The sequence below is a fragment of the Emys orbicularis genome, chromosome 2 (genome assembly GCF_028017835.1).
Source record: "Emys orbicularis isolate rEmyOrb1 chromosome 2, rEmyOrb1.hap1, whole genome shotgun sequence".
Taxonomy (NCBI): Eukaryota; Metazoa; Chordata; order Testudines; family Emydidae; genus Emys; species Emys orbicularis.
The window spans coordinates 210,977,082-211,001,328 of NC_088684.1; the positions used below are offsets into that span (position 1 = coordinate 210,977,082).

The following is a 24,247-nucleotide window of genomic DNA, read 5'->3' on the forward strand; positions in this document are numbered from 1 at the left end:
ACAGTTGTAGGTAACTAGTTTAGGGAGGGGGGGAGAGACTAAGGTGCCTAGATGTCTTGGTTCACCCCCAGAACCCCGACCAGGGGTATTCTATCTGCTACCCAAGATCCATAAACCCGGAAACCCTGGACGCCCCATCATCTCAGGCATTGGCACTCTTACAGCAGGATTATCTGGCTATTTGGACTCTCTCCTCAGACCCTACGCTACCAGCACTCCCAGCTATCTTCGAGACACCACCGACTTCCTGAGGAAACTACAATGCATTGGTGTTCTTCCTGAAAACACCATCCTGGCCACCATGGATGTAGAAGCACTTTACACCAATAATTCCACATGAGGATGGACTACAAGCTGTCAGGAACAGTATCCCTGATGAGGCCACAGCACGCCTGGTGGCTGAGCTTTGTGACTTTGTCCTCACCCACAACCACTTCAGATTTGGGGACAACTTATACCTTCAAGTCAGTGGCACTGCTATGGGTACCCGCATGGCCCCACAGTATGCCAACCTTTTTATGCCTGACTTAGAACAACGCTTCCTCAGCTCTCGTCCCCTAGTGCCCCTCCTCTACTTGCGCTACATTGATGACATCTTCATCATATGGACCCACGGAAAGGAGGCCCTGGAAGAATTCCACCTGGACTTTAATAATTTCCACCCCACCATCAACCTCAGCCTGGACCAGTCCACACAAGAGATCCACTTCCTGGACACTACAGTGCAAATAAGTGATGGTCACATAAACACCACCCTATACCGGAAACCTACTGACCGCTATACGTACCTACATGCCTCCAGCTTCCATCCAAGACACATCACACGATCCATTGTCTACAGCCAAGCCCTAAGATACAACCGAATTTGCTCCAACCCCTCAGACAGAGACAAACACCTACACGATCTTTATCAAGCATTCCTAAAACTACACTACCCACCTGGGGAAGTGAGGAAACAGATTGACAGAGCAAGATGGGTACCCAGAAATCACCTACTACAGGACAGGCCCAACAAGGACAATAACAGAACACAACTGGCCATCACATACAGCCCCCAGCTAAAACCTCTCCAGTGCATTATCCACGATCTACAACCTATCCTGGAAAATGATCCCTCACTCTCACAGACCTTGGGAGGCAGGACAGTCCTCGCTTACAGACAACCCCCCAACCTGAAGCAAATACTCACCAGCAACTACACACCACACCACAGAAACACCAACCCAGGAACCAATCCCTGTAGCAACCCTCGTTGCCTACTCTGTCCCCATATCTACTTTGGCGACACCATCAGAGGACCCGACCACATCAGCCACACCATCAAGGGCTCATTCACCTGCACATCTACTAATGTTATATATGCCATCATGTGCCAGCAATGCCCCTCTGCCATGTACATTGGCCAAACCGGACAGTCCCTCCGCAAAAGAATAAATGGACACAAATCGGACATCAGGAATGGTAACATACATAAGCCAGTAAGTGAACACTTCAATCTCCCTGGTCATTCTATTACAGATTTAAAAGTCACTATCATTGAACAAAAAAACTTCAGAAACAGACGTCAAAGAGAAACAGCAGAACTAAAATTCATTTGGAAATTTAACACCATTAATCTGGGCTTAAATAGGGAGTGGCTGGCCCATTACAGAAGCAGCTTTTCCTCTCCTAGAATTGATACCTCCTCATCTATTATTGGGAGTGGACTACATCCACCCTGATTGAATTGGCCCTGTCAACACTGGTTCTCCACTTGCGAAGTACCTCCCTGCTCTCCATGTGTCAGTATATAATGCCTGCATCTGTAACTTTCACTCTATGCATCTGAAGAAGTGAGGTTTTTACCCACGAAAGCTTATGCCCAAATAAATCTGTTAGTCTTTAAGGTACCACCAGACTCCTTGTTGTTTTTGGTTTTACAGAGACCGTTCTGGGGCTTTGTTTTACATCGGTGCCTATTACATCATCCTAATTTCCCACACTTGCTATGGGGTCATCCTCGGGGAGCTAAGGCGGCGGCACATCCCTCCCGGAGGCACAGCGCTTCCCTGCTGGGGGGGACCCAGCACGCTGCCTCCCCGGTGCACTGCACTGGAAGCTCTCTCCCCCGTACCCCTGCTGCAGCCTACAGGCGCTCTTAGAGCCAGGCCCCGCCCCAGGCAGCGACGTGCCCAGGCTGCCCTGCTCATTGCTTTGCCTGCCACTCTACTGCCGCCCATTTCCTTTTCCCGGAGAGTGACAGAGCCCCACCTCCCTTTCCAGCATGGATTGGTTCCTATAGCTGTCAGTCTTAGGCTCCAACCAGTAGCAAGGGCAGGGTTAACGCAAGCGCTGTCCGTGCAGATACGTCCCAAATCAGCGCCGCCAATGAGGGCGGGCTGTAATACTGGCTGCTAGGGTGACAACAGTTCCCAGCATGCACCAAAGGCTTATCGCGAGCAGGCCCCGCAATGCATGCTGGGCTTTATAGTCACTTCTCCCGGAGTCGCTCGCAATCGACGTCGCGGGGCCTGGGGCACTGCCTTTTGATTGGCTACCGTCTACTTTGCCTCCCTTCGAGGTTCTGATTGGACAATCCTGCTGCCCGCCAACAAGCTCCAGCCAACCTTCCCTCTCGCTATGGCTAAGTCCCGCCCCGGTAGGGGACCTGAACGGGGAAGGGGAAATAGCCGACCGCCATGTTAGTACAGGTTCTATAGCCGCGCTGGAGCGGAGACCCCAGAAGAGCCCAGTCCCCGGAACGCCTGACAAGGAACGGCGCCGCGGCTCTCAGCGGGGTGCTCAGAGCCCGGCTGGGGAGACGGGGACAGCCGTAGCGGTACCGGGAAGGAAGCGGCGCTGGCGGCCCGGGCTGTTGTCGCCGGCGGCGGGTCCCCACCCGGGCTGTAGCCGGCGGCGGGTCCCCAGGCAGGGGGTGGTGCTGTTGCCGCTTCTCCCGTGAACGATGCGGCACCCGCCGCTGGGCTGGGTCGGAGCTCGGCCGGCGGCGGCCCCTTGCTGTGTCCGGGCCGAGGCCGCCGGGTCCCGGGCCCCACGCGGCGGCTGGGCGAGCGCAGGATGCTGAGAGCGGCCCCGCGCCCTGGTGCTGCTGCTGCTGCGGGGAAAGGGCCCCCCCGGGGCTGAACGCGGACTCTCCCCTTCCTCTCCCGGGCTCTCGGCGCCTCCCCCGGGCCCTACCCGCCCCCGCCGAGTCACCGCCTCCCACAGGAGTAGCGGCGGCGGCGGGGCTGAGCTGCTCCTCCCCTCCGGCCGCGCCGAGCGGCGGAAGATGGCGTGGGTGCTGAAAATGGATGAAGTGATCGAGTCCGGGCTGGCGCACGATTTCGATGCCAGCCTCTCCGGCATCGGGCAGGAGCTGGGAGCCAGCGCCTACAGCATGAGGTACCCGCCCCGCAGCGCTCCCCGGACCGCCGCGGCCAGCAGGCCCCGCTACGCCGTCAGTGCTGCCCCCGCAGCCGCTGCGGCGCTCCCGGTGCCTGGCCACATGTTAGGTACCAGCGCAGCGTGTACCTTCTGCCCTGCTGCGGGGGGTGGGTGGGTGGGTGAGAGCAGCCAGATCCCAGTCCCTTCCTTCTCCAGCATGTGCCCAGAGCCCGCCTTGGGCGTTACTTCTTCGTACAGCGACGATACCGCCATACCCCAATAACGCGTACTGGAGTGGGGACGCGGACGGGCAGATGGCACCGTCTACAGTAGCCCATGTTTGCAGAGACTAGTATAGGGTTGTTGTGAGCCTCTTGTGCAGCTTAGCTTTAAACGTCTCCGGGGATGGGACTTCTGCAACCTGGGTACATTCCTTATTAGGAAGTCTTTCCAAAGTGCAGATATTCTTAACATAAGCGCTGCTAGTTTTAGATCTGTGTTCTTCCCTAAATCTACCTTTCTTGTTCTTTTTGCACCCTTCAGGGTGGTAATCTGTCATATTTCCCAAAATTGGTGTTAATTAGTTAAGCTGTTTTTATTTAGTTTTTCATTAACTATCTAATAACTTTTATTGCTCTTCCATGAGCTCTAATAGTCAGCATTCTTTCAAGCATAGTATCTAGTTGTACTTTTATTAGGCAGCTCATCTTTTGCTTAATAATGGTGACTTTGAGTCTCTGTGCAACCTAAAATAGTGATGGCTTTTATTGTTTGTTTTTCCTACCCTGTCACTTTTCCAATTCATACCCAATTGTACAGTCTGTTCTGATTAGGTATATTTTCCCATGATGGGTTTCCAGGTGTTCTTTTCCACTGAAAGTGTTTAAGGTGCCCATCACCATGGCATCTGGGTGCACTTCAAATTTAAATGTTTATTTAGAATAAATAGATTATATTCCACCTTCCTTCCTTTACTAGTAACACCAATCTAGCTAACCTTAAAGGACAAAGAAAACCTAGCCGTAGACTCAGTGCCAAGAAGTTCCAGAACCTGGTTGGGAAAGCTTAGACAAAGAGACAGATCTCATATTGGGCAGTAAAGGTAACCAGGCGTGGACTTGGACATGTATCCAATAGGACCTAATTTCAGAGGCGAGGGCCTGCTGTTTAGAATGCTGCCCTTCTGTGCACATCATCTTTGGACCAGACAAAGCATTTTCATAAAAACAGATGACATACTGGTGCATAGGTGATAGCTGGCTACTGAGATAACTGGATTTTATTCAGTTTAAGGTTTTGTCAAGTAACGAGTACCTTGAATTTAATCCACAAAAGAATTGGTATCGATTACAGTATGTAAAGCACAGGTGTTTCTATACTCTTGGTAGCTTACTCTAATCAGTTTGGTGGCAAAACTGAACATTCGCTGAAACTTCTGAGTGGTCTTCAAAGTCCAGGTATTCTAGTGTGTATACCTGCTAAGGTGATTTTCATTTAATTCACTTACCTGCACTTTTAAAATAGCGATTTTTGTTAAAGGTCTGCCAATCTGAAAAATTAGATACTCTCTTTTATTATCAACTTCACAGGTAGCTCATTCCCACTTGAGATTGTTGGTATTTATTCACTCAGCTCTCCTCTGTGGTAGCCCATCTTTCTGACCCATTCTCTTTATCTCAGTCAAGATCTGAGATGCTTCATTTAATGGGAATGAAGTTGTGTGCCAGGTGGTGCAGGGCCTGCAGTTCTTGCCTGAGCTGTTTTTATAACCAGTTATTTTTGTGAGGTCAATTTTTCTTATTGTCCATCTCTTAATTTAAAAAAAAAAAAAAAAACCTAAGAAAAATAATCATTTATTTCCTCTAGCTTATTAGTAATCTAGTTGCTAATACAACTCTTCTCTCAGGTATATTTTTAAACACTTCTTATTCCCTGTAACCAGTCTGGCTAGCATTAACTCATTCTACTTTTTATTTATTTTTTAAAATTATTGTTCAGGCTTCCTCTCAAAGCTGATTTTATATGCCCATTTTTGGTGCATTTTCTTTGTTTTATTTGAAAGAAAAGGTGTGGTTAAAAAAACAACAGACTTTTGAGTAGTCCTGTTAAAATGCGTTGTTTCTTCTGGTTCTTTGTATTATCTATCTGAGGAATTGTTTATGATCTGAGCTTTGTTTATGATGCCTTTCATTCCATGCTTATAGATTTTAATTCTTCCTATTGCATGGTGTTGTTTCTTAGCTCGAGTACTGCTGCATCCTGTGAATCCATGCCTTACTATACTAATGCTCCTCTTTTCTCAGTCACGTCTTGCTTTGTGTTTGGTACCCAATCTGAGATTTTGCTGTTGATAGATTATATAAATCATGATCTCATAAGAAATTATCACTCAAATAGTAGCCATAGCAGCAGCACTTAAAACATTTTTAAATAAAAAAAAAAAAGTGCAAGTTGTGAAATTGCATGTAAGAATCTAAAGTCAATATTGCACATATTTTTAGGGTTACAATAAAGCACAAACTAAGTTCTTTTTAGATAACCTATGGGCAAAAACATTAGCACTATTTTGCAATTTTCATCTGTAAGCATGTGGTCAAAGGAATTCTCTAATTGGGATTGTATTATTCTTTGGGTAAAGTTCAGAGTCGGTTACCCAAATATGCTGGGTTTTTAGGTACCAACAACAGATATGTTAGGTCTTGTATCTGCAGTAGGACATAGTAGGGTATGATTTGGGTTAATGATGGTGACATAAATGGAAAAATAAAAGCAAGTGATGGAATGTAAAGAATGTGACCATGAGTCTCATTCTGTTGTGCCTGTTTTTGTATGAGAAGTCCAATATTTGTAATCTCTGGAAGGAAGTGACAGAAGAATGTATTCATCTTTTGAAAAATAGGCTTGCTATATAGAAATAAATCTCTAGATCATATGTCCATGCTCTGTCTCTCTAAAGGAAGACTAGCATGTGCTTCCTGCCCCACTACCAGTCTTCATAATGTATTTAGTGACCTGAACACTATTTTTCTATGTGGGGATTCTCACCCAAGTTGATGGTCAGTTTATGTCCAGAAGTATGTTGTCAGCCAGTCCAGCATTTATCCAAATAGAATACCTGTGGATGTCTATTAATCAATGTAGATTTTAAAGAGATGCTGTCAACCTGGAATTGAGTAATTTTAAACATTTCCTGGTTTTAATGATACTCTTTAAATAGTAGATCATGAAATTTAAAAATATATTTAAAAAATCTTTTTCTGATCATCTGTTTAAGCGTTCTTTATGCTACAGTGAAACTAACTCTACATATGAAACAGTGACACTTGATATGTACCTAGTGCTGTTAAATGTACAGAAAACAAAACAACCCCCTGAACTGGAGGGGAAAAAAATCCAATATTTTTTGCTAAGTTCTTTCAGTGATGGTAATTTTGGCAGTTACAAGTAACTATACTAGCTATGACACTCACAGAAACGTGACAAGTAACTATACTAGCTATGACACTCACAGAAACGTGACATTAAGTGCTTTTATAGTAGATCCTGTCAAAGTTCATGACCAAAACCAGTATGGTTCCGCAGCCCTGTGAAAACTACTTAAGCTGTGTAAATGGTTAATACTCTGAAAGAAGGTTAACATAATCCAGATGCAGCAAACTTGGTTCTTTTGGGGCAAATGAGTGTGTTTTGTGTTGTTTTTTAATAAGGCATCAAATAGTGAAGGCTGTGTCAAGAGAGAAAATGTTCATCTTAAGAAACTATTCACTGTTTCTGTGGTGGAATGAGAATTTTTTTCTTTCCATATCATGAGAGCCGTGAGCCTTCATTTAAACTAAATCAGATTACTAATAGTTTTTTCATGTTTTATACTTAACTTTTTCAAAACTGGCTATTTCGGTTTAAAAACTGCAGTTTTCAGTATTCATAAGTTACCTGCCAAAATATGGCCTACCATTTGGGGATTTGTTTATTTAAACTCTGTAACTGAGAGCCAACAATAGCCATTAACAGTGGGCTAGAAAAAAATCACGTAAATTCATGTGGGAAGTAGGGTGACCAGATGTCCCGATTTTATAGGGATAGTCCTGATATTTCGGGCTTTGTCTTATATAGGCACCTTTTACACTCCACCCCCGTCCTGATTTTTCACACTTGCTGTCTGGTCACCCTAGTGGGAAGTGTAATGCTTGTTAGTTAAACTGCTACTATTCAAAACTGTGTGTGCAATAGAGAAACTAAGGTTTTGTCCACTTTTGTAAATTGACCAAAACAGCTATTATGAAATAGTTACTTCGGAATAAACCCCATGTGCAGATCTTTATTCTAGAAGTGGATTAAGCTAAATCAGGAAAAAGTACTCTTACTCTGGAACAAGAGTCTTAACACCAGAGCTTATACCAAAATAACTATTCTGGTATAGCTATTTCAGTAGATTTCCAATTGTAGACAAGCCCTTAAAGGATCTGTTCAGCTTGACTGCAGCATGGGAAAGTTAGGAGTGGCCTTGGGGTTGGAACTGGGTCTCTTGGAAGTAAGAACCAAAACAAAGAATGGAGGTTGGGGAGCTGAAATTAACACAATCATTCTTTCACCCTGACAGTATCTGAGGGAGCTCCTTACAGCCTGGGGTGTTGGATGTTTGTGGAACTTCAAAAATAATCTATTCCCTTGCTAAGCAGAGGCCTTGCAATTGAACAGGATCCATGGACACTAGCTGGCTAGAACTCCCAGTTCAATTCCCCACTAATGTGGTGTGTGTGTGTGTGTGTTTGGATCTCACAGTTGGGGGTCCCCCCTCCCCTTGTTGGTTATGTTGGTGTCTGGCTGATATGTTTGTCTCATAGCTCTTTAGATGCCTGATAAACTTTTCAAGCTCTGCAGTAACAAAGTAAAACATTTAGGCGAGTGGTTCAGTACGCACTTCTTTTATGTATTTGTGGGCACTGTTACTTTTGACAGATCAAATTACTGTTTAATATAGTTCCCATAACATTACATGGCTTTCTAAACAAACTTGAATCTTTGTCCAGACTTCTTGTATAGTTACACACACCAAATTATCTAAGTCAGTGGTTCTCAAGCTTTTAGCAACCCAAGGACCCCCATTTTGATTTAAAAATTTTCAGGGACCCCCAAGCCCCTCGCTAAGCCCCGGGCCCTGCCCCCATTCCACCCCTTCCCTCAAGGCCCCGCCCCACCCCTGTCCCTCCTCTTCCCTGTTTCTTTCTGCGTCCTTCCCCAGTGTACCCCGTCCCCGCTCCTCCCCTTCCCACCCAGCGCCTCCTGCACGCCGCTGAACAGCTGTTCCCCGGCGTGCAGGAGGCACAGGGAGAGAGGTAGTGGAGTTGATCAGTAGGGCCCCCAGTTTGCGAAACACTAAGTGATCATTGAGTTTTCCTCGACTATTTTAAAAGTTCTGAGCTGCTTTTTTAAACAATAGATCAAACAACTTTTGCACTTCTTTTCTTTAAATATTATTTTTTGTTTGGCTATTTTTTTCCACATACAAATATAAAGCACAATTTATATGAATATAACCTTATTTTATTTGTAGTAGATCCCAGAAGTCCTGCTCCAATTAGGATTGCAGCTTTGTTATACTGGGTGCTGTGCAAAACATAGACACAATCCATGTCCTGAAGAACTTACAATCTAAAAATTTATAGTATAAAAATGTCATACATAAAACAATATGCATTACATATTACAAATACCTTTTTAATAGAATGGTAAATTTGTTTAAATTTTTTTGTTCTGCTGTAAATTTTTATTTATGGTAATGACCCCAATGTTCTAGATCAGTGGTGTCCAACCTTTTCAGCCTGATGGCTAAACACATTTCTAAAAGGTTAAGGAGACATTATATCTACCCCGATATAATGCGACCCGATATAACACGAATTCAGATATAACGCACTAAAGCACTGCTCCGGGGGGGCGGTGCTGCGCATTCTGGTGGATCAAAGCAAGTTTGATATAACACGGTTTCACCTATAACACGGTAAGATTTTTTTGGCTCCCAAGGACAGCGTTATATCGAGGTAGAGTTGTACCTAGTACTTCAAGACAGATTCTGTTGAACTTGCCTGGCTAGTTCCTATGCCTCCCTCCTTACAACCTGTGATGAAAGGTGTGTGTGGGGAGCAGAGCAGCAGAGTGGTTGTGGCATACTGCTTTTCAGTATCCCTGATGGCATTGATCCCATGACCATAACCAGCTGGAACAAGTTGGGGCAGCCAACTGGTTTCTCTAACCTGTGCTGAGATGGGCAGAGAACAAGGGAGATGTAACTGGTGGCTGATTCTCCGATTCTCCTTACTCCTTTTCCTGGATTGCTGTGGGTTGTTTGAGAAAGGGGAGCCATCCTTTGCTAGGTGCTCTCCTTGGCTCAGGCTCATAGCCAGTTGAGTTTCCATCCTGCTGTCTCTGAAGCTCGCGCAGCCTGTCAGGGAAGAAGGCAGTGGAGTAGCCAGAGTTACTGTCCTCTTTTCTATAATGTAGCAGGGGACTTTCTGAGCAGCTGCAACAGGGAAGGGCCAGGAGCTGCTTGCTCTGAGTGCTCCCAACTCTCATCAGAGCTGTTCCTTGGGCTGCAGGGAAAGAAGCTTTGGGAGGATTTGGGGATGTGATGCTTTCTGCCTCCTTCTTGTAGTTATGTGGATGATTCAAGCACTTACTTTAACATTGCAGAGTGTGGCTGTGGGAGCACAAGTTTTACCTTATCAAATACTCATTAATACATACATTCACCCTGAGAAGTCACAATTTAGAGCCCCAAAGGCCACAAGTGACCTCTGGACCACAAGCTGGATATCAATGCACTGCATACTACATAAAAAGGTCATTTGATCTAAAACAAACAAAATTAAGAGTGGTCAGTTATAGAGTCACTTTTGATTATAAAATTCTTGATAAAATGATTTTTTTTGTTTATATAAATATGACGACTCCCCAATTACTCTGTGGCCTTGGGAGCCAGTTGTTTTCTTCACAGAGGAAGTAGTTCAGAAGGGATTTGTGTTTGGAAAGGGAGGTGACCTTGTGGACCAGGCAAGGAAGACATTTCCAGGTGTAGGGCTGGCACAGAAGAAGATAGAGGTCACTGTGAGAAGGATGTGAAGACAAAATTGTCTGAAGCATAAAGTTGGGCATTGTTTGGTTGAAGCAAATATTCAAGCTCTTTGGAGCTCAGCCATTCTGATTTTCTCCATTGGAGAATAGGAACATTAATAAAAAGTGATATTGTATATAAAAATTTCCACATTTTTAAGGTGGTAAAATCTTGCACTCAAAAGTTAGAAGATGTCAGAATTAAGGTTGCCCGTAAGAGGAGTTTTTTCTCGGCAAAAAGTAGAGATTATGACTGCCACCTGTGCCAAAAGTATAAAGAGGCCAGAGTGGTTAAAAAACCATGCTTTTTATTGAAATCCGATTTTTTGTTTACATTAAACATATTTTTCTTTAAAAAATAAACCTGTTTAAAATTAAATTTGAAATTTTGACTTAGATGCTAAACTTACTGTAATTTATAAATAAAAATACGTTGAAATTAAGATACGAAATCTAGAAGAGAATAATGAAGTGAACCTGAAACCTGTAATAGATGGGTGTGTAGTGCCTATTTGATGCATCTTCTTGTCAAACACTTACATACTCCAGGAATAAAGCAAATTTTTCAAATAGTAAAATACTTCTGCGAGTCACTTTGCTTCAGCTTCACTGAACACAGGAGGAGGATCAAAACTAATTCTCCCCCATGACGCAAGATGGAATTCAGAGGTTGACTATTGTGAGCTGTTTATTAAAAACTTGCCTATGCAGATGAAAACTTGTGAAGAAAAGCAGGACAAAATAGATGGAACTATCGCAGCCAAATGTAATCAACGTAAGACTGAACATAAGACTGAAGAGAAATGTAGAAGATATGCTAAATATACTGAAACCTGTTTCTATAACTTTGGACAAATTGCTTTATTGCTGATGCTGTTGAAGTTTGGAAAGACCTTCAAGCAACACTGCAGGATATCCAACAACAAATTTAAAGTTTGCAGTCAGTGAGCAAGCAGATGGAGAAAGCATTTATACCACCTAATTTTCTTGCTAGTATGCACAACACAAAGTACCAGGGTAGATGCCTAACAGCCAAAGAGGAAGTTACTGTCATAGATGTGGACATCTTCTAGTCATCCATCAATCACGCCATCCATAATAAATACCCAGGATGGAAGGGACCCATGTTCAAGCAGTACATGTTTACTGCTGAAGTTCTAAATCGTATCTAGAAATACACTGTATTCTGGTTAGCAAAAAGCATAAAACTTAGTGTGAAGTTAGTTAAATTTAATTGCAAAGCAACATGTGGTTTACTGGTCTTCTATGAAGTTATGGGTTCTTTCAATGTGGGCATGGTTTCCAACCCCCAGTCTGCTTTAAATAAAACCTGTGGGACTATTCAGTCATAAAAATCATGAGTGGTAAATAGCATTGCTTCCTCAATTATTGTGGAGAAAAATTTAAATAGCAGTTAGCCTTAAAGGCGATTTGTAAAGCTAAACTGAATTTATGCATAGATGTATACTGAATGCCACCACTGACCAGAGTATGGAAGGCTTATGCAAGGAAATAAATTTAATTTACCTTGGAGAGGCTGGGGGAGAAGAAACTTCCTTCTAAGTATCTTCTGTGTTTTGTTTTTAAAGCTAAGCTATTAACCTACACCTGTACTGTCCGGCTGCTGGAGGCATTCAGTTTATATTTTCTGGCCTTAACTAAATTTTTGTTTGATTTTATGCAGTTCACCTTTCATTATTTAGAAGCTCTTTGCCACTGGTAAGCATTGGTCCCTGGATTCTGACATTGTCAGCACCAAATGCCAGATTCTCTGGCTTCTGAAAATTCCTCCGCACAAAAAACAATGTAGTATATATTAAATGAATTTTAAAAAGTTGCTAACTGATATATCTCAAACAACAGTTGTATATTGTTAATTAGTATTGCAGGTAGAAAAAAAGACGTTTAAATGATGGTAACTATTGGAACAAATAACTGAAAGTGTGGTGGATTCTCCGTCACTTGAAGTCTTTAAAACAAAACTGTCTTTTTAAAAAAGAAGCTGTGGCTTAATCAGAAGTTATGGGTTTGTTGTAAGAATTATGGAGTAAATTTCTGTGACTTGTGTTGTGTTATGCAGCAGATCAGACTAGATTATCATAAATGGGCCCTTTTGGCCTTCAACATATTTGAAATAATACATCTTTTCCTGAAAGGTGCTTTCTACTGTATGTAGATCATATGTATGTGAGCAATATTTTAACAATGGCACAAGTTGCTACCTTGCAACAATAATTTAAGTATGTCACCTCTAGATTCTAAAATTATCTGAACTTTTTTCAGTTCTGAGTGTGAGGTTACTGTTACCTGGGTATTGTTTTTGCCTTCCATTTCCTCTCAAAGGGATTGCATGGCTTATGGAATATCCTTGGGGATTGTGGGGCAGATGGCGTCTCTCCATGTGGCTTCAGCTTTTAAACAAATGGTCTAAAGAAATCTCGAGTTAAATGTTTTCCATTACAGTAGAACCTCAACGTTACGAGCATCTTTGATATGGAGGTTGTTTGTAACTCTGAACAAAATGTTACGGCTTTTGTTTAATTTTTTTTTTACAACTGAACATTGATTTAATACAGCTTTGAAACTTTACTATGCAGAAGAAAAAATGCTGTTTTCCTTTTATTTTTTTTAGTACTTTACGTTTAACACAGTACTGTACTTGCTTGCTTTTTTTTTTGTCTCTGCTGCTGCCTGATTATGTACTTCCGGTTCCAAATGAGGTGTGTGGCTGACTAGTCAGTTTGTAATTCTGGTGTTTGTAATTCTGAGGTTCTACTGTATTTCCTTTCATCACTTTTTCTATTCTTTTTCTTTATCTGGGGAAGGCTTTATATACCTAGAGCTGGCTGTTTTAGACAAGAATCAGCAGAATTTTACTAAACACTTAAGTGAAAATACATGCTTGGTAGCTGCATCCATATTGAGGGTGGCCTGATGAGTGGGAAGATTCACCTCCTAGATGTGTCTTAAGTGACTGCCAACAACCTTTGTTCATAAACATGGGCAGAACAGGAGCCTTCAGTTGGATTCTTTTGTATTTTCTTAGCCGTATTGTCTGTGATTGCCACACTGGCAAGGTAAATCATCTTACCAATTTAGTGTACATACAGTAAAGCAAAGTAAAGCAGACCATGAACTACTTTCTTACCTGATGTTAACTTTGAAGCTTGTCACCCTAACTTCCTCCAGTAATCCTTCTTACTTTCTTTGATCTGCTGAAGTTTCACTCATCACTTGTCTCATCACTTTGAACCTTGTCTATGCTGTACTTCTAATAGAACCTCCAGGAACTTGGTTACAGCCTGCTTCCAATTTATAATGTAGATAGTTTCTGTTTGTGTCTGTTTGGCAGTAACTTCACCTTTCACTAGGAAAGGGACTGTTGGTTTAGGTGCTTGAGATAAGTTGCATTGTAGGTGCTGCGACAAAACTCTTCTTACTGCAACTATAATGGCTTTAGACATTTGAGCTTGGAGTTCTTTCACTTAGGAGTGTGAACCTATAAGCAATATATCGTATAGAACTATTCAAGTAGGCATATCTCTTAACCTTGCTTCCCAGATTGAGAAACTGAAGCAGAGCAGTCCAGTGACTTCAGAAGGTCAAAGTATATTAGTGGCAGATGAAAGAATAGAAACCATGTCTCGTGGCTGCTTCCCCAGTTCTAGACATAGTCTTATCTGCATTGGTAGTTTTGGGAAAACTCCTGTCTTGCTTCCACCTGTCCAGCTCCACCAGAGTCTAGAACTAGCAGATCTCATCCTTCTATACGAGACAATTTTATTCATACATTGGAAGGGGAAAACAAGTTTTTTCCACTTTATCAGCTCTCTTTAGTTTCTTAACTTTGAATGATCTAGTCAGTGAACTGAACTACTTAAATGAACTGCAATGGAGAAAACAGTCTCTCTGAACCTGCACAAGAGGCTACTGCTGTCAAAAGCTGATTTAGCACTTCAGCAAATTCTGGTTCCTGGGGCTTGGCCAGTAACTTCAACCAGTTGAGTGGTTTGACTTTCTTTAAAACTTTGCAGCGGACATGTACTGCTTAATATTTTTATATTTTAATTTAAATAGATTATAGTAACCTATGCTAAGGCCCAATCTATTTAATTAAAATTTAAATATATTCTTGATTTTTTTTTTTAATTAATTTTTATCCACTCAGCTTTTTGAAAATATTTTTCCTAAGGTGGTGGTGGTTCTGATTTTGCCTTTGTTTTGTAAGATAAATGGATGCTTCTTTCAGACTGATGTTGTGGGATTTTTGTTTCAGTGATGTTTTGGCACTGCCAATTTTCAAGCAGGAAGATTCCAGCCTTCCACCAGACAGCGAGACCAAACATCCACCGTTTCAATACGTTATGTGTGCTGCAACATCTCCAGCAGTCAAATTGCACGATGAAACTCTTACTTACTTGAACCAAGGTTAGTATGCGTCTTCTGCATATGTTGTTTACCGTGGATGTAGCTTAATGAATGTTGGGATGCTGAAAAGTATAGGGATGAAAAATAGGGGTGGTATCTTCATCTTTAGAATTTCCATGTGAAAATGAAAGACCAAGAGTGCTGGGGGAGGTTTCTGCTTACAGCTTATAGCTTTGGCTGTCAATTTCAGTGACATCTAGCATGCTTATGGTATTCCTCTTATGTCTCTCCTGACAGTCATGTATGCCAGTATGTCCGACTCTCGTGACCTAGGTCCATTTCAGCAATATACCATGGTCTATGGGCAGCGTGTAAATATGCATGTTTTAAATTAAAAAATAAATGCGCATTATATCATATTTGCTTTTATCTACATATTCCTTGATAGTTAAATACAAATTGCTTGAATTTACCAACAATAAAAACCTACAGTTGGATCATTTCTTTGGTCTGCAGTTATATGGTTACAGTGCTCTGGGACTGTATTTTAATCACTTTTGTAATGACATTACTAAAAAGTTACAGCATATAACAGCATGTCTAATGTTAAAGTTGACTTCAGTGGGAGCTGCTGTGTGCTTAACACTGTAGAAAATGAGGTAGGTAGGCATCTAACTACAGGCACCCAATTATTAAAATCTTGACCTTGATGTCACAGATATCTGACTTGGCATTCTGCATTTCTGCTTGTGGAGGGATACATAAGCAAATCCGCATTAGGTGAGTAACTCTCAAGACTGCACAGGATGCTACTAAAATAAGGCTTTAGTGACTGCTACATAGGGATCAGATAGGACTTGCCACTACCGATCATATTTTAATGTTCTGTTCCCACACATTGGCTTCCTAGGAAGTCTCCTTCTACCTTAAACTTAACAAAATGTATCATGAAACTTCAGAGGTGCTGGCAGAGGAGTTAGAGAAGCCAGCATATATGCAGAGGGTAGTAACTAAACCTCTAAAAGGTTAGAAGTGCACCCAAAACAGTGAATTAATCTTTTAGGTATTATTCTGCAAAAGTATTTTGGTAGCTGCAAAGCAGTAGGAGCACCTAAAGCCAGAGAAATCTAAAAATTTAATATTAATTTAAGTTTAAAGGCGGAGGGAATCCTTCTGGGAAGGGAATGTGTAGGGATAGAAAAAATGCCACTACTGAGAGGAGACTCTGCAAGTATTGGAAAAATATACTGAAATTATTTTGCTTCATGGAAAACAAAGGTCAAGCTTACTTATATGTAATTAACTAGAAAATCAAGCTTAAAAGACCTGTTACCGTACTAGTATGAAAGTGAAGTGTTATTTCACATTTTAAAGGATACTGTCTGAATTTTTTTATACCTGCGGGTAGCACTCAAAATGAATATAAATAGAGAGATTTGGTATAGGTGGGATACTTCACAATTTTTATTACTTCATGCATTTGACAACATTTTATATATAATATGTTTAATTGTGTCCCCTTTATAGCTGATCAGTTTCTTTTTGTTGGTTTTCGCCCAACAATAAAGTAAAGAGACATTATTTTTAAGAGTATGAAAATGTGACCTGGAAATGCCCCCAAATGGGGAAGGAGACACAGGGACAGATGTATATATGAAACTAATTTTAATTAAAATTGAAAAAATTCACTAGACATTAAGGTGGTGTCCATTTTATATATGGTTGGTTAGGTTAGTTACTTGGCTGATGTTTTTATTGTGTGTTTGTTTTTTTGAGATAATTCAAAGGTTAAAATCATTGTGTTCTTAAATGGCAGTTAACCAGGGCTCAAGCATCTGTGTAACAATGTAGGTTACTGTCAAGTCTTGGAAAGCTATTTATGACTAACGTATGTTTGAAAGGTAAATTCTGAATGTTCTATCTGTGCAAATATTTACAAAGTAACACGTACAGGTAGATGTCCTTGCAGCCCTTAAGTACTTTACTGTCTGTCTCACTTATAGGAAGCCAGTTAGATTACTTGTCATGCGAGTCTAGCCATTTTATCTAGTAGCCTATGATAGAAAGATCTTCTACGGAAGTCCTTTCCACTAAACTTCACCAGTCAGTAGACAAACTTGGGAAGTTTTTCTCTTGCTGAGCTTAAGGGAAGAAATGCTACCATAGTGGGTAAGTTAAAAATAAAACATATAAGCCAGAGGTTCTCAAATTGTGGTCCGTGGACCACCAGTGGTCCATGAGCTCCATTCAGGTGGTCCGCAGATAGTTCCCTTTTAAGGTGCGTGCCTGGGCAGCTGCACACAAGAGAATGAAGGGCCCACCTCCTAATTAGTGGAGCCACGCAGGAGTGGCTCCACTAATTGGGTGCCTGGACCCTGGAGAAGAGACACATGTAAGGTGAGGTGGTGGCCTTGTGGGGGGAATAGAGGATAGGTGGGAGGGGGCAGAATCCATGTATGCAGACTGTACCTACATTTAATACTGGCATGATGACCGATATCATCTTCAGATTTCCACATGAATAAGGTCACTATGTATCTTATCTTGTGGGACTTATATTTATAACCTACTCTTTCTATATTTGTTTTAAGCACCTTGAGAGTAATAGCAGTTTTTACGTGATTGAATACAAGACCATAATATATTCTCTGTGTTATGTAAGAGGTCTGACTAGATCATAATGCTCCCTTCTGGCCTTAAAATATTTGGAGTGGGGTGTGTGTATACTGCATGCATTTGTTTTGGATCTTCCAAGATGGAAGGGGCCACTTATAATCAAGAAGGATTTAACTGGAATAAATGCTTCTAAGAAAAATATTTTACATGCAAGTACATTGTTTGGGCTCTAAGTACTGAATGTGAAAGGGAATTTGTGTAGGCCCATCCTGTCTGGGTCTTTTGGATTGCATTTCCTTCATTGGTATCTCAGTGAGGAATATATGTAATTATTTTATGAATAGTTCAGGAAAATACCTAAATTTATTATAATAGCAATGGTCAATATCTGGAATAAATTGCCTAGGGAGGTTGTGGAATCTCCATCTCTGGAAATATTTAAGAGTAGGTTAGATAAATGTCTATCAGGGATGGTCTAGACAGTATTTGGTCCTGCCATGCGGGCAGGGGACTGGACTCGATGACCTCTCGAGGTCCCTTCCAGTCCTAGAATCTGTGAATCTATGAATATTATGACGGGGGCTGTGTTGTGCTAGGTGTTGCACAAGCTTAGTAGATATGAGGTCCTTGCACGAAAGAGCTTAGTCTAAGAAAAATATAAATTGGTACAGTTTTGTGTAGTTTTGTAAATAGCTTTTTTTGGTTAGCCATACATTTCTTTTGATCCTCTAGGCTAGTGTTTTGGAATCCAAATGTTTAAAGTTATTTGTCTTTATAAATACTTGATTAAAGTTTCTGAGATAGACCAACCACTAACTGAAAGGGTTCAGACAAAACTTCCTCCTATGGAAAAATTATTCCATAATTGTCCATTGCAATGTTCTTACATTTTCCTTTGAAGCATCTGGTACTGGCCACAGTCAGTGTCTCAGTATTTGACTACATGGTCTGATTTTCTGTGTAACAACCTTCAAGCACCAAAAGCTTTGCTTCTGGACTTCTTTGGAGTAAGTGTAGTAACATTTAATGTTTGATTAGATTACTGGGTGTGAGTATACATTAAAACTTTTAGTGATTTTAATCTAAGTGAATTCTATGTATCTTGGGTTTTAATGTGGTACCAGTCACTATAGTATTTAAGCAAAGGAATTGAGCTGTGAATTTAGCTGATTGTCAGTTATGTCTTAGTTTCATACATCGCTGGTTGTCTTGAATATGTGGTTAGGGAATGCCAAAGCATGGCAAGTTTTGCCCTGAATCTGCTAGAGATCTAGCATCTGCTAACATAATCCTTAGATAAACTCTGACTTTACTCTTAATTACATAATGCTTCATTCAACCTGACCAGCTGACAAGGTGATATAGACAAGTCTGATTCTCAGTTGGTGCTGACTGAAATGTCTCTGGGCTTGTCTACGCTACAAAGTTAAGGCAACGTAAGGCAGCTTACGTCGACGTAACTGTGGAGGTGTACACACTGCCATGTTCCTCCCACTGGTTTAACTCTGCTGCTGTGCCTTGACAAGAGGTGAAGCGCTTAGGATGATAGTGTCAGTGTAGACACTGCGTTGCTTATGTCGCCCTAAATGGCCTCTAGGAGGTGTCCCACAACGCTCACTGTGACCATTCTGGTCACCGTTTTGAACTCTGAAGGTAACTATTTTAAAGACTGCCACTTTTAGAAAGTTATAGGAAGGGTTTTTACCCCATAGGCAGAATGTGTTTAAGGCAAGTTAAAATACAGGCGATCAGTACATAAATGCAGCTGTAAACGGTATAAAAACTCATTCCGTTGCAGTCAGAATATATGGTACTTGTGAAAATATTCTATTTTGTCATCAACATATTGCCTTTCAGCTATTTCAGATATAAAGGAATTCAACTTTTGGTGTGGTCTGTGTTCCTTTCTGCCAAATAGGAATAAACACTTGCACTAGACATAAAGTAGGATACATAGGGTTTGGAAGTATCTGTAGTTTCAGCAGTACTGTAAAAGTTTCACTTTATCCTTATGCAACCAGCTATATACTGAAAACTCCCTATAAGAGTTCCTTAACCTTATGTTTCTACAACATGCTGAATATAAACCAAATATTCTCTGCTTTAAACATAGAGGCTTTGTATGTCACCTTTTTATTGATACAAACTTTTTTTCTCTAAAGGTCAGTCCTATGAAATACGGATGCTAGATAATCGGAAGATTGGAGACATGCCGGAGATCAGTGGAAAACTGGTGAAGGTGAAGTAGAGTTGTTCTCTAGATAATAGTAATGAGAGATTGCTGCTGGTTGCCAAGTTAGTCCAGTGGTTTTCAACTTTTTTTTCTACTCTTACCCCACATTGCAACAGGAAAAAAATTTGGAACCCTTTCTCCCCCAAACCTCTTAATCTAACCATAAAGAAAGTAGAAGCAGTCACAACCCCCAGGTTGAGAACCCCATAGCTTAGTCTGGTTGGGAGCCAGGGAATATTAAAGGAAAATTAAGTATTTTCCTTCCAGCTAACATGGCTGGATAAAATCAAATCTGAGTAACTTGACAAAATAAATGAAACTTAAGTAGTATCTTAAATCCATGGTGTGCACACATGTTGCATACTCTGTCCATTTCTAGTCGCCCCATCTCAGAGGATATAGCGGAACTGGAAAAGGTTCAGAGAAGAGCAACAAAGATTATCAGGGTTATGGAAGCTGTTGCATTGTGGGAAAGGAAAAATAACATTTGTCTATTCACTTTTTCCACACTATTCATGTTTGTTTAGACTGCTATCATATCCCACTTTAGTGGTCTCTTTTTTCTAAGCTAAACAGTTCTAATCTTTGTAGTCTCCCCTGGTATGGAAGCTGTTAGCATTCCTTCAAAATATGATCAAGTTGGTGGTTCTGAAAATCAGATATTCTTTTGGTCTGCATATTAGGTTTTTACCTTCAACTGACCTGCCTTGCTGGCAGAAGGGAAGAACATTCTGTGTGTATATAGCAAGGCCCATAAGAAGGCAGTTTTAAAAAACCCTAACTGTCCCTCACCTTTTTGCTTTCCATTGCAACCCATCTTCTATCTTGCAAGCTTCAGTCTCTTCGGGATAGAGACTTCTTTATTTTGATTACTTTGATCATCGCTGTACATTGTCTGCTCTGAATAACAAATAGTAATATCTGTCCTTAATTTTTTTAATCACAGTTGAGTATTATTAGGGAGAAGGTAGCTACTCCATAGTTAAGACTGAAGACTTGCTTTCTATTATAAGCCAGCTAAAGGGCTTTGGAATTTACAAAGTGCAAGGTAGCAGGCATCAGCAGGAGCCCAGCATAGGTAGTTTATAGAGCTCTGCATACTTTCTCTGGCACCAGAAGATCAATCAGTCATGCAGGTCTCTGGACCTAATTCCCAGATGGCTTCCATGAGTCACTTGCTCCTGCTTCCCTTTTACTTAGAAGCTCTGCAGGGTGTTCTCCTTCTTACCTCCCTGTGGCTGTCATAAATATTTAAAAAGAAAATAATAAGGAAACCAGACAAAATTAATGTTGAGAGTACGTCATAACTTACTGGTTGTTGTGGGTTTTTTGTGTGTGTGTGTGTGTGTGGTGTGTGTGGTTTTTTTTTTTTTTTTTTTTTTTTAGTACAATACTGTTGTAGTTTAAACAAAAACAGACAAAAGCCCTTTGGAATTCAGAGCTGAAGTTAAACTTCAAGAAACTTAAACGTCTGAAAGTATGAAATTAGCACTTTGACTCTGTCCCATATAAAGCTTTGTGTTTTGCTGTGAGTTATTGCATTTTGCAGATAGAGGAAGCTGAAGCACAAAGATTTATGGGCTTGATTTTTTTCAGAAGTGCTGAACACCTGCAACTTCAGTTGAAGTCAGTTGGTAGCTGTGAGTACTCATCACCTTAGAAAAACAGATCTTAAGTGTCTTGCCGAAGGTCACGCAGCAGCCCAGTGGCCGCTGAGCAAAGAATCCATCTCTTGTGACTCCGTCTTATCAGTAGTGCTAACCAAAACTTTTTCTAACTTGCTGTTAGGAGCTACAGTAAACAAAATAATGTAGAGTGAATGTAATGTTTGGCAAGCTAAAAATGGGAATACACACAAGTGCTCATGAATTACTTGTTTAACTTTTTTTTCTAATAGCCAGAAGGACAGGTTGAAGAAATTAATACATACCCTATTGTTGTTAGGTCTCTGAATGAGAGGGAATTATCAAGATAGTTAATTTTTTTGCCCACCAATGCCGACTCTCCATTTGAGAACTTTGCTGGCAAGTATAGTCCTGCTGTTTGCTCTTCAGACAGGGAACTTATTCTGTGATAATTCCATCAATGAGTGCTAGATGTGAGCATCACATTGCTGGATTTATGGACCCTGGAACTGAAACACTGTAGTCATCTGTGCTGCTGCTTTGCTGTTGTGACAAACATTGCAGATTTCTGCCACCTTTTTCTTTGGGGGCTTTAAGTAACATTTCAGTGTATCTGATGGGAACCCACTGCTATTGAGACCAATTTGAAAAGTATTTATTGTTTTTACTGGTTGAATACACTTATGACTAACCTTTGGGTGAGTATTTGAGATCAGGGTTACTTTTCAATAGTTATTTGACTTGCATTTACTGCTTTAGTTAGGTATTTGAAATGTTTTCAGTTTGGATATTGAAATGCTTGTTGGTTGTGAAGTATTTTCTATAGTGGGATATTTTGCATTGCTGTAAACAGCTACAGATATTTCAGGTTCCCAACAGGCTTAACAATTTCAATTGAGAAGTAATGTTAATCCTTTTGTTTTTTCAACTTATTTTTCATGTTAAAAGCTACAATAGTTTAATGGCAAGGATATGAATAAAGCCAGAACACCATATTTGAGTGTTTTGGGCATTTAGTGGGCATTTGGCAGCCCTTTGTGAACCGCCAGTTTCTCCATTTCCCTCTGTATAGTAACTTTCCCTGTTCCTGTGCACATTCACACAACTAGGCAGAGAGAGACTTGTATTTTTAGAGCGAGAGAGAGGTGTGGTTGTAAAACCACAGAATTTTGCGGGGCTACTCTGGGGCATGCATAGTATTTGAAACCTATTTTTAACTTCTTAATAAATTGTCTAGATTTTATAATATTTTAGATGAATATTGTATCTAGAAGAGTGGAAATAGTTCTAGAATTGGCAGTTTCTGTCCATGCTAACTATAAATTGAAGTCCTCCTTGTGTAGTGCAAGATCTTAATGTTTATCTAGTAATACATCTTTTTTACACAAACACATCGATTTATCCATTTATTAATTTTCTGAACTGTTGGAGTCACAATTATACTTTAAATATTTCAATTAATGCACTCCTGTTTAGAAATTGTACAAAACCCTTTTTTGCAGATTTTTAGGTGACTCATTCAAGTTTAAATATTTTATTTTGTGGATTACTGCAGAATGTTACCTTTATTTCTGATTTTTTCCAGCAAATTCTTCTATAAATTTGGTTCAAACCATACATCAGTGCTATTCAGTGTGTGAAACTGAAGTTATAACCTTTCCGGTTGACCTGTTCTCTGATTTTCCTAATGCTAGCCTCACTGTATCCATGTAATTTGGCCACTGTGCTGTGTGAGAGCCTTATCCTCTCCAGTTCACCTAATCTGCAACAGCCTTTACGGGCGGTGTCTGCCCCAGCTCGCCATTTCACTTCATATTGCATCTGAACCATATTCTGTTTCTTGCCCCTTCTTTTCACCTTTGTTTCTGTATTACTTAGTCTAAAGTGTTCTGGGACATTATACTAAATAAAGTTGGATTAAGTGCTTTCCATTGATTTTGTTCTAAAAGTGTGTGTATTTATCACCAGTACGTATTTCAGAATATTTTTAATGCATCAATCTCCTCTTTAATGTATACTGATTCCAAGGCTAATTTTTAACTATTTCTTCCTCTGACTAGAGTATCATAAGAGTTGTGTTCCATGACAGAAGGTTGCAATATACAGAGCACCAGCAACTGGAAGGTTGGAAGTGGAATCGCCCTGGGGACAGACTTCTTGACTTAGGTACTTCTATCAGTTCCCTTATTATCTAGGGTTAAAATAAGAGACTGTCTTGATATGAAGAGCATCAATTTATATATCAACAGCGGGGATAGCAAAAGCATACATACCAATGTCTGTATGCTACTTGTTGTGTTAGGATACTTGAGATTTATATAAATGTTTTCAATAATGTTACAGTGTGAATTTTCCGTGAAAACCTCTAATGGCATCTAACATTACAGAAAACAGCAACACTAAATAATTCAGTTAATACCCCTTTTGTTCTTTCAGAGCAAAATCTGTTCTGGTAATCGGGAACATGAGAGAAACATCTGTATTGCTAATATACTGTAAAAACTTAATTATTGCAGATTTCATAAGACTTACAGTAAAACCCATAAAATCACCTCGCATTATTCCCCAGAAATTAAGTACACATCTCCATCTTTATCAGAAGACCACTGTCATTAAACCAATTTTTGTCATCCCTTGTGTGGTAACGTACAGTATGTTTCACTGTAGATGAGTTTGCAGATTAATGGGGTTTTATTCAAAACAAACCAAGTCCTCTCACTGCTGTGTTCCTATAGCATATACTTTCATTTTTATGTAGATATTCCAATGTCTGTTGGAGTAATTGATATAAAGACAAATCCAAGCCAGCTCAATGCAGTTGAATTTCTGTGGGATCCTGGAAAGCGTACATCTGCCTTTATTCAGGTTTGAAATTTTGCTTTACTGGATGTGTACTGATTTGGTCTTTGTCAGGTCATGAATGTGATTGTTT

General features: G+C 40.6%; 1 protein-coding gene across 2 annotated transcripts in view; it reads left to right on the top strand.

The window, feature by feature from the left end:
* Positions 1–3,268: 3,268 nt before the first annotated feature.
* Positions 3,269–24,247, top strand: part of UBP1 (upstream binding protein 1) — a 48,914-nt gene continuing 27,935 nt past the window's right edge. For both annotated transcript variants that reach the window (XM_065398589.1, XM_065398590.1), the window contains exons 1-5: positions 3,269–3,381; positions 14,750–14,901; positions 19,620–19,696; positions 23,376–23,481; positions 24,074–24,180. In XM_065398589.1, coding sequence (XP_065254661.1) covers positions 3,269–3,381; positions 14,750–14,901; positions 19,620–19,696; positions 23,376–23,481; positions 24,074–24,180 — 555 coding nt within the window. The remainder of the gene's footprint in view (positions 3,382–14,749; positions 14,902–19,619; positions 19,697–23,375; positions 23,482–24,073; positions 24,181–24,247) is intronic.